This window comes from Hemitrygon akajei, unplaced genomic scaffold, assembly GCF_048418815.1.
Source record: "Hemitrygon akajei unplaced genomic scaffold, sHemAka1.3 Scf000050, whole genome shotgun sequence".
NCBI classification, from domain to species: domain Eukaryota; kingdom Metazoa; phylum Chordata; class Chondrichthyes; order Myliobatiformes; family Dasyatidae; genus Hemitrygon; species Hemitrygon akajei.
This window is the reverse complement of record NW_027331936.1, coordinates 5,820,365-5,837,889: the sequence shown is the minus strand read 5'-3', so window position 1 is coordinate 5,837,889 and position 17,525 is coordinate 5,820,365. Positions and strand designations below refer to the sequence as shown.

Here is a 17,525-nt window from a genome sequence, read left to right as displayed (position 1 = left end):
CAACCGAGTTCATTAGCCTAACTGGGACCATGTTTGGCTTGTGACAAGTCTCAGACGAGTCAATTGTTTCATTCTCAGGGTTGCCAGCTTCATTTGTTTTGACAACAACACACACAGATGGTACCTGCTGTCAAAAAAGGCTTTATCATATTTATGTGTACCACCTGTGTTAGTTCAAGTCAGTTGGGTGTTTTACTAACATAATTCACATCATTACTTTGGGAGACTATTTCATACGGTCTATTGAATTTCGCCTGAAGTGGATTTGTCAACATAAGGCAAGCAGCTTATCTCCCACCTGGTATTTTCATTCGCAAGCCCGCTTATCAAACCAACACTTCATTTTTTCTTGAGAAATCTTTAAGTTTTGTCTCGCTAGACTACAGGCTTGGTGTAGTTTATTTTTGAACTTCAAATCATAGTCTAACGAGTTAACATCAATCCACCGTTCCTTTTAACAAGGTCAAAGGTCACTCTGCGACCAAATACAAGTTCAAATGGAGTAAAGCCCAGTGATTCCTGTACTGACTCTCTTTCTTTGGACAAAAGCAAATGTATTCCTTCATCCCAGTCTTTTCCATTTTCAACACAATATGTCTTAATCATTGTTTTGAGGGTAGAATGAAATCTTTCTAAAGCCCCTTGTGATTCTGTATGGTACGCAGATGATGCAATTTGTTTTGTTCCCAGTTCAGAAACTACCTGCTGGAATAATCCAGATGTAAAACTACATCCTTGATCAGACTGGATTTCTTTAGGCAAATCGAATAACGTGAAAAACTTGGTAAGAGCCTTCGCCACAGTTTTAGCTTTAATATTTCTGAGAGGTATTGCCTCTGGGAATCTGGATACAGTACACATAATAGTTAGCAGATACTGATGGCCTGCTTTAGTCTTCGGCAATGGGCCAACACAATCCACTATAACTTTGGAAAAGGGTTCACCGAATGCAGGTATAGTCCACTGGGGTGAGCTCATTAGGTTTACCCACAACTTGACAAGTGCCTTTTGGAAACTCTTATTCAGGGTAAACATAACTTTATGAGTTAAAGCAAACTGATCTGTTAATCTAGCAGATTCCTGCATAGTGGCAGCATCATTTCCATCTAAATACGACTTTATGTCATAAGGGACGCACCCTCTGAATTCTTCAATTAAAACCAACTCTTTCAAGCTGTTAAAATCATCATTTACATGTTCAGATGTGCACCAGTGGTCAATACACAAAAATTTCTCATAAGCAAATTCCGAATGTCTGGTTCACAGATTTCTTCAAATTTCTAAACTTTTGCCTGTCAGCTTCTGGGACCAACTCGTAAGCTTTGAGCACAGCCTGTTTCACTATGTCATTATGTGTGGTGCGTGGCCATGTGGTTAAGGTGTTGAACTAGCGATCTGAAAGTCATAAGTTCGAGCCTCAGCCGAGGCAGCGTGTGTGTCCTTGAGCAAAGCACTGAACCACACACTGCTCCTGCACATTTATAGCCCGCTGGCGATGATTGGGGCAGCATAAATAAATAAATAAATAATAAGCTGCTTCAGCAACTGTCAAAGCAGAATAGGCTTGCTAAGCCTTCCCCTTATTTACACTTTGTAAGAGAATTTTCTTTCTGCTTTTCTGCCTCTCCAGCCTGAAACTGCCTCTGCCTTTCCGCAGCATCCATCTTTAATTTTTCTAACTTGTACTGGAGCTCAAGCTCACAAGGTTTACTTTCAGGAAAATCCAATTCCTCCACTTTAAACACACCCTCAGATACATAATGTTCAGCTATTATCCTCTGCATCTGTTCCCTCTTCATTGTCAATTTCACCTTAGCAAGTATTAACGTTTTAGCAATACTCTACAACTCAATCCTTCTGGTGTCCTCTAATGCCTGAGAGGTTCACACTTCCAGATATCTATCAACATCCATTGCTGCTCATTTTCCACACACAAATAAATCAAAAGGGATTTCCCCAATGAAATCGATATTAAATCAATCCTTAAATTTGTTCATATCCCAGATGCAGGCCCCATTTTGTTACAAACCGTAACGCTTTAGAAACGAACCAGGAGCAACAGACTACTCCCAGTGGCCACACATTTTAATTCCACGTCCCATTCCCATTCTGATATGTCTATCCATGGCCTCCTCTACTGTCAAAATTAATCCAAACTCAGGTTGGAGGAACAACACCTTATATACCGGCTGGGTAGCCTCCAACCTGATGGGATGAACATTGACTTCTCTAACTTCCGTTAATGCCCCTCCTCCCCTTCTTACCCCATCACTGACATATTTAATTGTTTGCCTGTTTTCCATGTCTCTCTGGTGCTTCACCCCACCTTTCTTTCTCCCGAGGCCTCCTGTCCAATGATCCTTTCCCATCTCCAGCTCTGCATCACTTTCGCCAATCACCTTTCCAACTCTTAGCTTCATCCCACCACCTCCGGTCTTCTCCTATCATTTCGCATTTCACCCTCCCCCCACTACTTTCAAATCTCTTAGTATCTTTCCTTTCAGTTAGTCCTGATGAAGGGTCTCAGTCTGAAAAGTCGACAGTTCTTCTCCTTATAGATGCTGCCTGGCCTGCTGTGTTCTACCAACATTTTGCGTGCGTTGTTTGAATTTCCAGTATCTGCAGATTTCCTCGTGAGTGTTATGTGTATAAATACAACTCCCAAACTATTGAGCTCGGGGGAAACAAGGTTTGGAGTCTTGAGATGGGAAAGTATGAAAGTTCAGTTCAACCATGGAATACGTGATGAGAGAGAGATATTTGTAATCCAGGGTAAATGTTGAGAGAAGGCAATTATGTCTTATTCCACGGGTTCCATGGTGGTAAAACGAGACCAACAGTCGCTGTAGATTTTATCTGTCATCCTTCCAAATCCACATACTAATTACCACCCAAAGTGACTTGTCATAAGGGGTATCATCTTAATGAATTACCACACCACAGCCAGGCATGGGTTAACACATACGTGGTCTCCACAGGATACCCCAAATCAGATCCACTCCTATGGATTAAATGAGGTGACAACCACACATTCGATGTACGGTGAATCGATAATTAGGCCACCCTTGTGGGCATAGGAAAGTTCCAAACAGTGACCCTTGGCCACTAGTTCCCTGGTTTTGATCCTTCCATTTTTCCTCCTTCATCTCCGTCTGACTCTGAGTGTCTGTGTCCTTGGTTAAAACTAAACAAGCTGCAAGTCAGACTGATTTGCCTTCTTAATCTCTCTCTCTCTCTCTCTCTTAAAATGACAGTCTACAGCAAACAAAACCTAGGGATTCATAACAATGGCCACTCCCCATTGTGAACTGACTGGTGTGTCAGTAGGTGGGATGACTGAGTGAATCCTTTCCCACATTCTCAGCAGGTGAATGGCCTCTCCCCAGTGTGAACTCGCTGATGAATCTGTAGGTGAGATGACTGAGTGAATCCCTTTCCACATTCTGAGCAGGTGAATGGCTTCTCCCCAGTGTGAACTCGCTGGTGTCTCTGTAGGTTAGCTAACCGAGTGAATCCTTTCCCACAGACTGAGCAGGTGAACAGCCTCTCCCCAGCGTGAACTCGCTGATGACTCCGTAGGTGGGATGACTGAGTGAATCTCTTCCCACATTCTGAGCAGGTGAATGGCTTCTCCCCAGTGTGAAGTCGCTGGTGATTCTGTAGGTTAGCTAACCGAGTGAATCCTTTCCCACAGACTGAGCAGGTGAATGGCCTCTCCCCAGTGTGAACTCGCTGATGTGCCAGTAGGGTAGATGACAGAGTGAATCCTTTCCCACAGACTGAGCAGGTGAATGGCCTCTCCCCAGTGTGAACTCGCTGGTGACTCTGTAGGGTGGATGAGCGAGTGAATCTCTTCCCACATTCTGAGCAGGTGAATGGCTTCTCCCCAGTGTGAACTCGCTGATGACTCTGCAGATTGGATGACTCAGTGAATCTCTTCCCACAGACTGAGCAGGTGAACGGCCTCTCCCCAGTGTGAACTCGCTGATGACTCTGGAGGTGGAATAACCGAGTGAATCTCTTCCCACAGTCTGAGCAGGTGAACGGCCTCTCCCCAGTGTGAACTCGCTGATGACTCTGGAGGTGGGATAACCGAGTGAATCTCTTCCCACAGTCTGAGCAGGTGAACGGCTTCTCCCCAGTGTGAACTCGCTGATGTACCAGTAGGGTAGATGACAGAGTGAATCCTTTCCCACAGACTGAGCAGGTGAACGGCTTCTCCCCAGTGTGAACTCGCTGATGTACCAGTAGGTTAGATGACAGAGTGAATCCTTTCCCACAGACTGAGCAGGTGAACGGCTTCTCCCCAGTGTGAACTCGCTGATGTACCAGTAGGGTAGATGACAGAGTGAATCCTTTCCCACAGACTGAGCAGGTGAACGGCCTCTCCCCAGTGTGAACTAGCTGATGTCTCTGTAGTTGGGATGACTGAGTAAATCTCTTCCCACATTCTGAACAGGTGAACGGCTTCTCCCCAGTGTGAACTCGCTGATGTCTCTGTAGTTGGGATGACTGAGTAAATCTCTTCCCACATTCTGAACAGGTGAATGGCTTCTCCCCAGTGTGAACTCGCTGATGATTCCGTAGGGTGGATAAATGAGTGAAGCTCTTCCCACAGACCGAGCAGGTGAATGGCCTCTCCCCAGTGTGAACTCGCTGATGTACCAGTAGGGTAGATGACAGAGTGAATCCCTTCCCACAGACTGAGCAGCTGAAAGGCTTCTCCCCAGTGTGAACTCGCTGATGTCTCTGGAGGTGGGATAACCGAGTGAATCTCTTCCCACAGTCTGAGCAGGTGAACGGCTTCTCCCCAGTGTGAACTCGCTGATGTCTCTGTAGTTGGGATGACTGAGTAAATCTCTTCCCACATTCTGAACAGGTGAACGGCTTCTCCCCAGTGTGAACTCGCTGATGTATCAGTAGGGTAGATGACTGTGTAAATCCTTTCCCACACTCTGAGCTGGTGAACGGCCACTCCCTGGTGTGAACTTGCTGGTGAGCCATTAGGCCAGATGACCGAGTGAATCCTTCCCCACAAATTCAGCTGATGACCAGCCTCTGCCCAGTGTGAACTGACTGGTGTGTCCACAGGTGGGAAGACCGACTGAACCCCTTCCCACCCACAGAAGAGGTGAATGGCCTTGCCCAGTGTGAACTTGCTAATGTACCTTCAATTGTGATAACCGAGTGAATCCATTCCCACTGTCTGAGCAGGTGAAAGGCCTTTCTCCTGTGTAAATTACAGGCGTGCCAGTTGGTCAAATGACCGAGTGAATCCCTCCCCACAGTCTGAGCAGGAAGGGTGGTCAATTGGTTCCCTTGTTCCACTTCTTAGATATCTGGACAGAGACAACAAAACTGCTGTGCCATGTTTGAGCTTCCTAGAGACGAATTACTTCTCATTTTTAACCTGTAAAAAGATTTGCAAAATCCATCAATGGGTGTAGGACAACATTTCAGATGAGATTACTTGAGTTGCCAAGGTTTGATCTGGTATCACACTGTTACAGTGAGGTTCAACAAAAGTTGGACAGAGAAATCAACTTCTGACTGGGCAGAGTGCTGGTATCTGGAATGACCATCAATTCCCTGATGCTCTTCCTGTCTCTATAAGAATGGGGCATTTCTGCCATCTCCAATTTGTGCCTTGGCTCAGTTTGACTCACTCCATTGGTATTATTCCCTGTTCCTGCTGAGCTGCATGGGTGCCTGGCCCCACAGTAACTGAAACAGTCTCACACAAATAGTTTTTCTTGACGTGCAGCTGGGATTTTCTTTTATGTATTATTAACTTAAAGTGTCACAGTTTTAACGCCATATAAAAAATTCCTGCTGAAATGACTGGTTGGTTCACACAGCTGTCAAAAGGGGTTAGAGTGAATTTTTGTATTATTTCAGGTTCTTGTCACAATCATAGAAAATTTCAACACAGAAACAGGCCCTTTGGGCCATTTAGTTTGTGCTGAACTATTTAAACAGCCCACTCCCACACCTCTACCATCCAGGTACCAACACAAACCTCTTAAATGTTGAAATCGAGCTCGCATGCACCACTTGTGCTGGCTGCTCATTCCACAGCCGGATAACCGTCTGAGTGAAGAAGTTTCCCCTCATGTTCCCCTTAACATTTCACCTTTCACCCTTAACCCATGGCCTCTGGTTGTCGTTCCACCCAATCTTCGTGGCAAAAGCCAGCTTGCATTAACACTATCTGTGCCTCTCTATCACAATCAAATCTTCCCTCAATCTTCCGCATTCCAAGGAATAAAGTCCTGATTTGTTTAATCTTTCCTTCTAACCCAAGTCCTCCAGACATGGCAACATCCTTGTGAATTTTCTCTGAAATCTCTGAACTTCTTTTACATCTTTCCTGTAGGTCGGTGACCAAAACTGCACACAATACTCCAAGTTAGGCCTTACCAATGTCTTCTAGAAGTCAACATAACATCCATCTATTGTTATCAGTACTTTGGTTCATGAAGGGCAATGGGCTGAAATTATTCTTTCCATCCCTATCTACCTGTGATACCACTTTCAGTGAATTAAGGACTTGTATTCCCAGGTCCCTTTCTTCTACAACACTCCTCCATGCCCGACCAATCACTATGAAAGACCTCACTTGGTAGGTCATACCAAAGTCCAACAACTCACACTGGTCTGCATTAAATTCCATTTTCCATTTCTAAAACCATTTTCCCACCTGGTCCCGATCACACTTCAAGCCATGATTGTCTTCTCGCAGTCCGCTAAACCCCCAGTCTTGTTGTCATCCACAAATTTGCTGATCCAGTTAACCACACTATCATCCAGATTACTGATATAGATGACAAACAACAATAGACCCAGCACTGATCCCTGTGGCAACCACTAGTTACAGGCCTCCAGTCAGAGAGGCAACCATCTGCTACTACACTCTGGCTTCTCCCAAAGACAGTGTCTTATCCGATTTACTGCCTCATCTTGAATGCTGAGTGACTGAACCTTCTTGACCAAGCTCCCATATGAGACTTTGTCAAGTGCCTTGCTAAAGTCCATGCAGACAACATCCACTGCCTTGCCTTCATCTACTTCCCTGATAACTTCCTCGAGAGACTCTATAAGATTGGCGAGAGCCATGCTGTCTATCCTTTATCAGTCCACACCTATCCAAATACTTACAGTATATACTTGGTTGCTGCACACACATTCCAATAACTTTCCCAGTTCTGATGTCAAGCTCACCAACGTATAATTTCCTAGTTTATTTTTACAGCCTTTCTTGAACAGCAGAACAATCTGTCCTCCAATCCTCCAGTACCTCACCTGTCACTAAGGGTGATTTAAATATCTGTGCTTAGGCCCCAATAATTTCTGCACTTGTCTTCCGCAGGGTCCTAGTGAACAACTTGTCAGGCCCTGGGGATTGATCCACACTGATTTGCCTCAAGACAGCAAACCCCTCCACCTCTGTAATCTGTACAGGGTTCATGAAGTTGATGCGGCTTTGCCTCACTTCTATAGACTCTGTGTTCATCTGTTGAGTAAATACGGATGCAAAAAAAATCTCCCCAAGTCTATGTTATCCCTTCATATGGATTACCATTCTGATCTTCCAGAGAATTATTTTTTTCCCTTGCAATCTTTTTGCTCTTAACATGTCTGCAGAATCCCTGAGGATTCTCCTTCACCTTGTATGCTGAGGCAACCTCGTGCCTTTATTTCTTTCATAAGTGTTCACCTGAATTTCCTGTATTTCATAAGTACCCCATTTGTTCCTATCTGCCTGTACCTGGTATGCACCTCCTTTTTATTGATCTGGGAGAGGAAAGCCAAAGGGGTGATAGATCTGCATGGTGGGAGGTGGGGGTGAGGAGGCTTAAACTAAAGTTGCAGTGGGAATGGGAGCCTGAATAACAGAACAGATAGTGGAGAGGTTGTGGAGACAGATGTTGTTCAGGCCTCAGACAAAGTCAGGAATGAAAAAGCTGAGCATGGTGCAGTGAATATGCTGAGCCCTGTATATTTCAATACAAGGAGCAGCGTAGGAAAGGCGGATGTGTTCAGGGCATGGATCAACACCTGGAATCAACACCAGGATCTGGCAACTGTGGACTGGGACAGGCTGCTTTATGGCAAATGTGTGCTTGGTAAATGGGAGGCCTTCAAAGCGAAATTTTGAAAGTAGTAAGCGGGTATGTCAGAATAAAAGGTAAAGATAGAAACTGCAGGGAAACTTGGATTGCAAGAGATATTGAGACCCTGGTAAAGAAAGTGGAATTGCATAACAGGGATAGGCAGTCAGTTTCTTATGGAGTATAAGAAATGCAAGAGAACACATAAGAAATAAATCAGGATGGCTAAAAGATGGCATGAGGTTGCTGTCACAGAAAAGGTGAAGGATAATCCTCAGGGATTCTAGTGATAGATTAAGAGCAAAAGGATTGCAAGGCACAAAGTTGGTCCTCTGGAAGACCGGAATGGCAATCCACGTGTGGAACCAAAGCAGATGGGGGAGATCTTAAATATTTTTCCATCTCTATTTACTCAGGAGATGGACAAAGGGTCTATGGGAGTGTGGAAAAGTGGCATTAACCATTTCAACCCTGGAAAAAAAAACATTCCTCTGGCCACTCACACGCTCAATACCCCTCATCATTTTATACACCAAAAAATGTCTCTAAATATAAACAAGGAAATTATACATTGCACAATCTACTTTCCATGATTCAGTACATTTACACAGACAGGTGTGTAAAAAGGGCCCAACGAATATCAGGGTCAAACAGGCCCAATTCATCAGAACCACAAACTGTTCCTGCTGCTACCATCCAGGAAACAGTACCACAGCAAAAGGAGCAACAGGCTCCAGGAGATCATCTTCTACCAGGCCATCAGACTGATTAATTCATGCTGATACAATTGCATTTCGATGTTATATTGACTGTCCTATGAGCAAACTATCTATTATAAACTACTATAAATTACACATTGCACATTTATATGATGTAAGGTAAATATTTCTACTCCTCATGTTTATGAAGTATGTATTTAATAAAGTCAATTCAATTCACCCTCTCCACTATCTGTTCTGTCATTCTGGCTCCCATTCCCCCTACAACTTATTTTAACCACATCACCCCCCTCCCCCTGCTCACTACCACTAGCAAGCCTTACCACTAGGATATTCGTCCCTTCTTGTTCTGTTCCTCTAACAAATCCCCTATCAGCCTTTTGACTTTCCTCTGCCAGGTAATTCCCCCCAACAGCTTCTAAAGTGGTCCACCTGTTGTTGTGGGGTTGGCCACGAGAGTACTCTGTGATGCCTATTTAACCTCATTCCCCTTCCTGATTCTCACCCAGTTTCCTGTGTCCTGCACCTTAGGTGTAATTCACCTCTCCTCATGTCATATCTATCACCCCCTCCAACTGCTGGATGATCTGGAATTCATCCATTTCAAGTTGCAGCTCATTGAAGTGCAGGGTTACAAGCTGCACATCTTGTAGGTGAGGACATCAGGGACACTGGAGGTCTCCCCTCCTTCCCTCCAATACCTCTCTAATTTGTAATAATCTCCCCTCTAATTTGTAATAACCAGTGTGCAGATAAATCTTGTACTGTGCATTTTTTACCCAGTGACAAGATGTGCACAGTGAATTTTATATAGAGAGGTATACATTTTAACATCTAGCAAATCACTGTCAATAGGAACTTTGATCTCCTCTGGGTTTGATCGAGTTCATCTGCACTCTCACACAACCTTTGTAGCAGGCCTGTAACAGGAAATGGAGGATTTTCCCACCAAAGCTTTTGCACATTGTCCATATGTGGTTTCCTTGCTAAATTACGCTTTAAAAAGTCAGATTTCCAAATATCACTCCACTTCTTCCCACTTGCAAATTCTCCAGCAAACTTTGGAATCACCAAAATGCAAACAGGCATCACTAGTTTCTGTATTCTACATAAATATTCCCCCTGAACCCTCCCCCAATGACTGACGGTGGTGAACTCAGTGAATGAAATCCCAATGAATATGAAGGGAAGGGCAGTACTCTGTCTCACTGGAGTCTGGCACATTGGGATGAGAAAGCTACTTGTTGCCCAGGGCAAAGGTGTTTGATATTATTACGTACTCAGAGAGAATGGGACAAAACATGTTCTCACCGGTATAAAAGTCCAGAGCAAGAGGAGGTAGAGGAAGCAACACACACAAAATACTGGAGGAGCTCAGCAGGCCAGGCAGCATCAACGGAAAAGAGTACTAATGCCAATTTTCTCAACTGGTGATGTAAAAGATTTTGTTCCCTTTCTCCGAGTTCCTAATCCTTGCATTTGGATAGCCGGAGCTCAGCTCTGTCTGAGAGATCCATCGGTTCCCATTCCCTCGTCAACCGGAAGCTCCCCGGGGCCCGAGTACGGGGAATGACCCGGGGCTGAGAGAGAGGGAAGAGGGCAGGACTGTCCCGGGGTTGCTGGTCATAGTGTCCGAAATTCAGAGGAATTATCCCGAAGTTGGTGTTTCAGATAATACACGGAGAATCACTCTTACCTGCAGACGCCATTTCCAAGGCTTCCGTGTACTGCGCGCATGCGTGACAATCAGGGACGTCTTCAACCTGACGCCTGCGCATTTCATCGGCGCTTCAGCGCCGGCGAAATTCTTAACGCATGGCCCTATGGGTAATCACGGTGCCATTAAACATTCCTGCAAGCACCGGTCCAATGTCCATACCTCATTTTTTTTTTTTATCGTGTGTATAGAAAAATCTGCAGCTGTTTTAACGCAGAAAGCGGCTCCCATAAGCAATATATTCAATATCAACGTGTATCTAATGCCAAAGTAAAATGCAGATATAAAACACAGGAGATTCTGCAGTTGCTGGAAATACAGAGACGCACACACAAAACGCTGGAGGAACTCTGCAATTCAGAGAGCAACTAAGCAGCGGAGTACACAGGCTAGGCATGCGGAAGGGGCTCTGCCTAAACGTTTTCTATTTATTCCTCTCCAAAAGTTCTGCCTGATCTGTTGATTTCCACCTGTGTTTTGCAGAAATTAACCACCTTTTTTTTCGATCAACCAGTTTCCAAATGCTTCTAATCTTTCACCTTTAATCACATCCTGCTGGTCTTATTCGTCCTCCTCCTCTGGACCCCATCTCCCTCTGGAGCCCCTGACTCAGGCTGGCAACTCTTGGTTTCTGACTCTGCACCATCGAAGATTCACTCGCTAGTCTGCTGTCAGACTTTAGAGGTGCATTGTGTTACGAGACCGCAGATTCGTTTACTGTGAGTGTCGCTTTAAGTGGCTGAGTGAGGCGGGGCTGTGACGTCAGACACAAGCTGCGGCAGCCTGAGGGAGCGGGAGCGGGAGAGGGAGAGGGAGACAAGCTGTTGGAACTTCAGCGTGTGACTGCTCTAGGCTGCAACTCTTCCATGCCCAAAAAGGTTGGGTTGATCTGATCATCGGCACGCAGTGCACAACGGATGTGTGACTGTCACTTCGTATCATCCATATGTGTGGATTTGCTGGAGTACCCTGTGGTATCACTTTTGTTGACCCTTACCTGGAATCGGGGGTGTTCTGTGGTAACCACTTGAAGACGATATTCCTGTCACCGTCACCTGGTGATATTTCCAAGTGGATTTCGGAACTAATCGACGGATAAGATCTTCGGCGACTGTTATTTCGTTTACCCAGCGTGGAATGTATGTGGAATTCTTCGTAATTGCCTTCTCTCTACATGTTCGTGTGGATTTACAAATCTCTCCTCTCTCTCACTTATTCCGTGGATTACTGAACTTTTCCACTTTACCATCTGAAGACTTTAAGCATTGTTTCCCAAGCTTGATAGTTTGGGAGCTATATATACGCATAACACTGTTAACTTCTGTTTATTTCCTTTAATCTTTTATATTTGGAGTACATACTGTTACGTACCCCGTGACGGGTCAAAGAACCAGCAGAAATAGAAAACACTGTGGAGTCTGGTATTGCTATAAACTAATGCTATTTATTAGTAACTACGCAATACAGCAATATAAATGCAGATATATCAAACAGGTTAGCAATGATTATGTGTGTGTGTGTGTGTTGTGTGTGTGTGTGTGTGTGTGTGTGTGTGTGTGTGTGTGTGTGTGTGTGGAAATAGGAAAGCCAAGCTTCTTCACGCCTCGGGGTGAATGGATACCGTCTTACGGTGATGAGTGAAGTTCAGTTCAGTTCGTGGGATTGAGTCGAGTAGTGATGGAGAGAGAGAGAGGGAGAGGTCTGAGTCTTCAGGTAAGCTGACGGCCGTCGATAGTCCCGTCGTCCTCCGAAATCCTTTGGAAGTCACCGACTGTGACACTACAAACGGGACCGTTCTTCTGTGGTGGAGTTATTAACCCAGGCGAGGGAGGACACACGAATAACTCCCCACCGGTCCACAGCCTTTTCACACTGCGAGAGCCACTGATCGATCTTCCAAAGCCCACCTTTTTCTGTGGACACAACAAAGCTCATTCAGTGTCCAAAACCATGTGTCTGGAGGTCTATCAGCGGACCTCCTACTTATCTCGACCGAGCTGAGCCCCAGCTGTCCATCAAACAGTTCCTCCCTTCTCTCTCTGTAAGAACACAGAAGCTGACAGTGTCCTTGTAAAAGTGTAAACAAGCTTGCAGAGAAACCACTCTCTCTCTCTCTCTCTCTCTCTCTCTCTCTCCTCTCTCTCTCCTCTCTCTCTCTCTCATCTCTCTCTCTCTCTCTCTCTCTCTCTCTCTCTCTCTCTCTCTCTCTCTCTCTCTCTCTCTCTCTCTCTCCTCTCTCTCTCTCTCTCTCTCTCTCTCTCTCTCTCTCTCTCTCTCTCTCTCTCTCTCTCTCTCTCTCTCTCTCTCTCTCTCTCTCTCTCTCTCTCTCACGATTACAATACAACAACCATAACTACATCAGCACTCATGAACTGAACTGAACTTTATACTTTTCTGTGACAATTCATTTACCCCTAGACATCGATAGAGCTTGTTTATTATTGATTATTATTATTCCTACACTTCTGTGTTTATTACTGCTAACTTGTTTTATATGTATATTTGCATTATTGATATGGTTTTGCTTATTTTTATTAATAAACACCTTTAGTTTGGTACCACCAGACTCCAACGGATTCTTCTTTCTCTGCTGTTTTAACACCCAGTTGCGGGGTACTTAACAAATCTCCTATCCCATAGAGTGGTGACTTGTTGCAACCCGTCATCTCAGGGAGAGCAAGAGGGGAACGGCAGGGGTATATTTTCATATACTGCTATGGAACAGAAACATGGGCAGGACAAGATGGGCCGAGTGGCCTCTCAGTGAGACGCGGAATTTGATACAGAAGTGATTTATATATCACAGCTCCACAATATTAAACGCCAGTCTAGTTTAAGGCTAACATCAGCAGAACAGACTCCTCCAATGCTCAGTGACCAGGGTTCAGTCCTGGGTGCGATGAGCAGCCGCAAGAACTGCAGAATCTGACAGTAACAGTCCTCATGAACCTGCAGCTGCCTTCAGTCACCGTGATGGTTAAACATTTAACACGGAGCTGATTTGAACTTCCTCCTGATGTAAAGTTGCTGGTGTTGCAGCAGCTGGGATGATTGAGTAAAACTCTTTGCTCACTCCGGACAGAAATGTGGCCTCTATTTATTGTGAACTCACCGGAGCATCACAAGGTGGGTTAACTGAATGAGTCTCTTCGCACACACGGAGCAGGTGAACGGCTGCTTCCCAGTGCGAAGCTGTTGCAGTATCTGCGATGAATGACGTCAAACTGCTATCAACGTCATGGCAATGTATCAAGTCAGATCACGGACATGGACACGTGTTCGTTCCCTCCTTGTAGCGGGTGGGGCGCTGTGTTCTCTAGCATCTACTGCTCAAAACAAGTTGGAGGAACAAGACTTCATCTTCTAACTGGCCACAGTTCAGGCATCAGGCACAATATGAAACCCTCTGCTTCCCTCTCTGTATCAAAATGAATCATTCCTCCCCTTCATCAGCCTGTGACTTGGCTCAGTTTGTCTGTCTCCTTCGCATTCTGAGCATGCGCCACACACCTGCTGAGATCACATTTTATTTACACGGCTGTGACCAGAGACTTTCTGATTATTATGTCCCTCCTGGCATTTGACGGTGGTAAAATCAGAGTCAGCAATGGTATTGAACATCAGGAGTAGCTGATTAGGCTTTTTCGTTGGACATCGATAAACTGCCGTTAGTGTGTGTCTGGATGAGTCGGTCGTTTTCAGACTGGAAGGAGGTAGCGTTTGGAGTACCCCAGAGATCAGTCCCTGACCACAGTTGTTCACAGTTTAATGTCCTGGCGGAGGCAGCGAGATGTGAGATGTCCCAGTCTGCTTGTGACGCAGAAAGAGTGGAGTTGGGGGAGGGGAGGCTATTCACATGCAATTTCGTGGCTTTGCAATCAGTACATAGTGCACTGTGGGGCTGCAGTGTCGGGTTCCAATCTGCTAATTAAATTTGTTGACTACACTACATTGATCGGCCGAATCCCAAACAATAACGAGGCAGCGTATAGAGAAGAAGTCATCACCCCCGACGCAGTTGTTTCAAGAAAACAACCTCTCTCTCATTTTGACGAAAACAAAGGAGCTGGTTGTGGATTATAGGAGGAATGGAGACAGGGAGCAAATCAACATTTCCAAGTCTGTTATTGATACAAAATGTACATTTTAATATTGATCATGACACAATGTATTTTAAATATTGTTAATGACATAAAACATATTTTTATAGATTGTTACTGACAGAGCATCGTATAAATTGTGTTCCGTGTGTTATCTGAATGTACTTGCCTGTGATGCTGCCACAAATCAGTGTTTCTCTGTCCCTGTACCTTCCCGTACTTGTGCATTTGGCAATAAATTGAACAGGACCTGAGAAATCTCAGTGAGATTTGATTAGTGATGATCATCTTGGCAGCTCGGTAGGTCGAATGTATGAGACAGTACACTGTTAAATGCCAAACCCTGAACAGTGTCGATGATCAGAGGGATCTTAGACTCCCAGTTCATCGCTCCCTTAAAGAGACTGCACAGATTGATCGGGTGGTTAAGAAGGCAAATGGTGTGGTTGTCTTTATTAGTTGAAGCATTGAGTTCAAAATTCGGGAAGTTGTGTTGCAGCTGTTCCGAGTCTGCGGTCGTACTGTGACTGTTTCTTTAAGAGCGCCGGCGTGAGGAGGTGGGACTATGACGTCAGTCACAGGCTGACAGCGCTGACTGTGGATTAACCATAAGAGAGAGAGCGATCTGCAGTCAGGCAGTCGGCCAGTCTAAAGAGCGAGACAGACTGGAAAAGCTGATCGCTTCAGTTAGTCACAGCTGAGGCTTGGAACTCTCCTATGCCCACAAGAGTGCGTTGATCATCGGGACACGGAACCACAACAAATGTGTGTGGCTGTCACTTCGTATAATCCATAGGAGTGGACTTTGGAATATCTTGTGTTAACCCTTGCCTGGGTATGTTGTGTGGTAACCCCTGGAAGACTGTATTCCTGTGACAGGTCACTTTCGCTGAGAACTCGTATGTGGACGGATTCAACGTCGTCGGCGGTTATTTTGAAGTAACGGCCCTTTCTCTACGTTTCACCCTGGATCACAAATATCTCTCTCGATTCATTTATTCCGTGGATTACTGAACTTTCCTGCTTTACCATCTCAAGACTCTGAGCTTTTTTCCCTCAGGCTCAATAGTCTGGGAATTATATTTACAGATATATACACATAACACTGTTAACTTTCCATTTTTTTAAAGTTACTACATCATAAGTAGATTCTAATAAAGAGAGTGGTTTTAACATCAAAATCAGACTCCACTGTGAACTATTTTGCTGCTGTTTCGTTTCTAAAACGCTAGAGTTCGTAACACAGTTTTATAAAACTGGTTAGACCACATCTGAAGTGTTTCATGCAGTTCTGGTCGCCCCCATTCTCGGAAGGATGTCGGGGCTTTGGAGAGGGCGCAGAAGAGGTTTACCTGGATACTGACTGGATTAGAGGGCATGAGTTATAACGAGAGGCTGGATAAAGTTGTGTTGTTTTCTCTAGAGCGGCGCAGGCTGGTTTGAGACTGGATGGATGTTTATTAGATTACGACTGGATGGATGTTTATTAGATTACGAGATGATTAGACAGAGTGGACAGACGATATATTTTTCCTGGGGGTTGAAATGTCTAATACATTTGAGGTGAGAGGAGATGTGAGCGCAAGTTTGCTTATTTCCACAGTGTAGTGGGTAGCTGGACATCTGTCTGGGGGTGGGAGACCAATCCGGTCACGTGATCCCATTTCCTGTTCAAGTTTTTCTGCAGATCTGCAGCATCTGCGGGTCACTGCTCTACGTGTCCGTGTAGCTTCATCTTTCCCCGTTCAGACAAGGCAGTGAGATCCGGATCTGTCACGTCCTCTCGTTGTGGTGGCCAATATGTTTTTTTTCTGCAATATTTTCAGCATGTTTCATTCCACTGTTTTTATCTGCTGATGTGCAGCCAATGTTTATGGGTGTCTGACCCATTGATGTGAGAATTTAGCCTTTTCTATTTCTCTGAGCTTGTCATAAATGTGTGCAGTTCAGTTAAGCTTCACTCCACTACTTCCAAAGCAACAACCCAGTCAGTCAAATAGTCGACACAATTAAAATAGTTTATTACATTTAAAAAAAATATTTTTGCATTATTTATATAATTTAACTACTTAAAATGTATATTCTTATTTTAAGTCACAATGGTTAAAATCTATGGTTATCAATTAGGTTCTACTGCTGCCGCAGAGACAACGAATTTCATGGCATATGCCGGTGCTAGTAAACCTGATTCAGATATTGATATGGGAGACCCACCACCGGTCACCTGATCCCAGTTACCGCAGATCGTAATGTGAGAATGAAGCATTTTCCATTTATTTGTATTCCACAGAAATGACAACAGTTAAGTTTCCTTCTGAGGTTCCAGAGCAGAAGCTCAAACTGTCTAATATTTCCACACAATACAAATGGGGAATTTGTTTATTCACATCATGTACTGAGCTACCGTGAAAATCTTGCCTGACGTACCATCCACACAGATCGATACATTACGACAGTACATTGAGCTGATATACAACAAAATAATCACTGTAACAAAGCATTATGGCTGCCGAGAAAGTACAGTGCAGATAGACTCATGGTGCAGGGTCACGTCGAGTTACATTGTGAGGTCGAGTCCATTTTATCATTCATTTGGCTTATAACCACAGACAGGAAGCCATCCTTCACCCTGGTGTTACGCGCTTCAAGGCTTTTGTATCTCTCTGCCAATGTGGGAGCAGGTTTGCAGCAAGAATATCCAGGTTATGAGGTTCTTTGAGTACATGGCCTGCTTTTCCGATGGAGGGGAAGTGTAGGAAGAGTCCATGGAGCGGAGGCTTGTTTCTCTGATGTTCTCTGCTCTCCAAAGTTCTCTGCAGTTCCTTTCAGTCATGGGCAGAGCAGTAGCCATACGAAGGCGTGAGGTATCGACAAGAAG

General features: G+C 44.7%; 1 protein-coding gene across 1 annotated transcript in view; it reads right to left on the bottom strand.

Annotated features, from left to right (window-relative positions):
• Positions 1 to 17,525, bottom strand: part of LOC140721100 (uncharacterized) — a 141,172-nt gene that overhangs the window by 21,257 nt on the left and 102,390 nt on the right. The window contains 1 exon segment of the mRNA XM_073035965.1: positions 3,797 to 4,924. Coding sequence (XP_072892066.1) covers positions 3,797 to 4,924 — 1,128 coding nt within the window.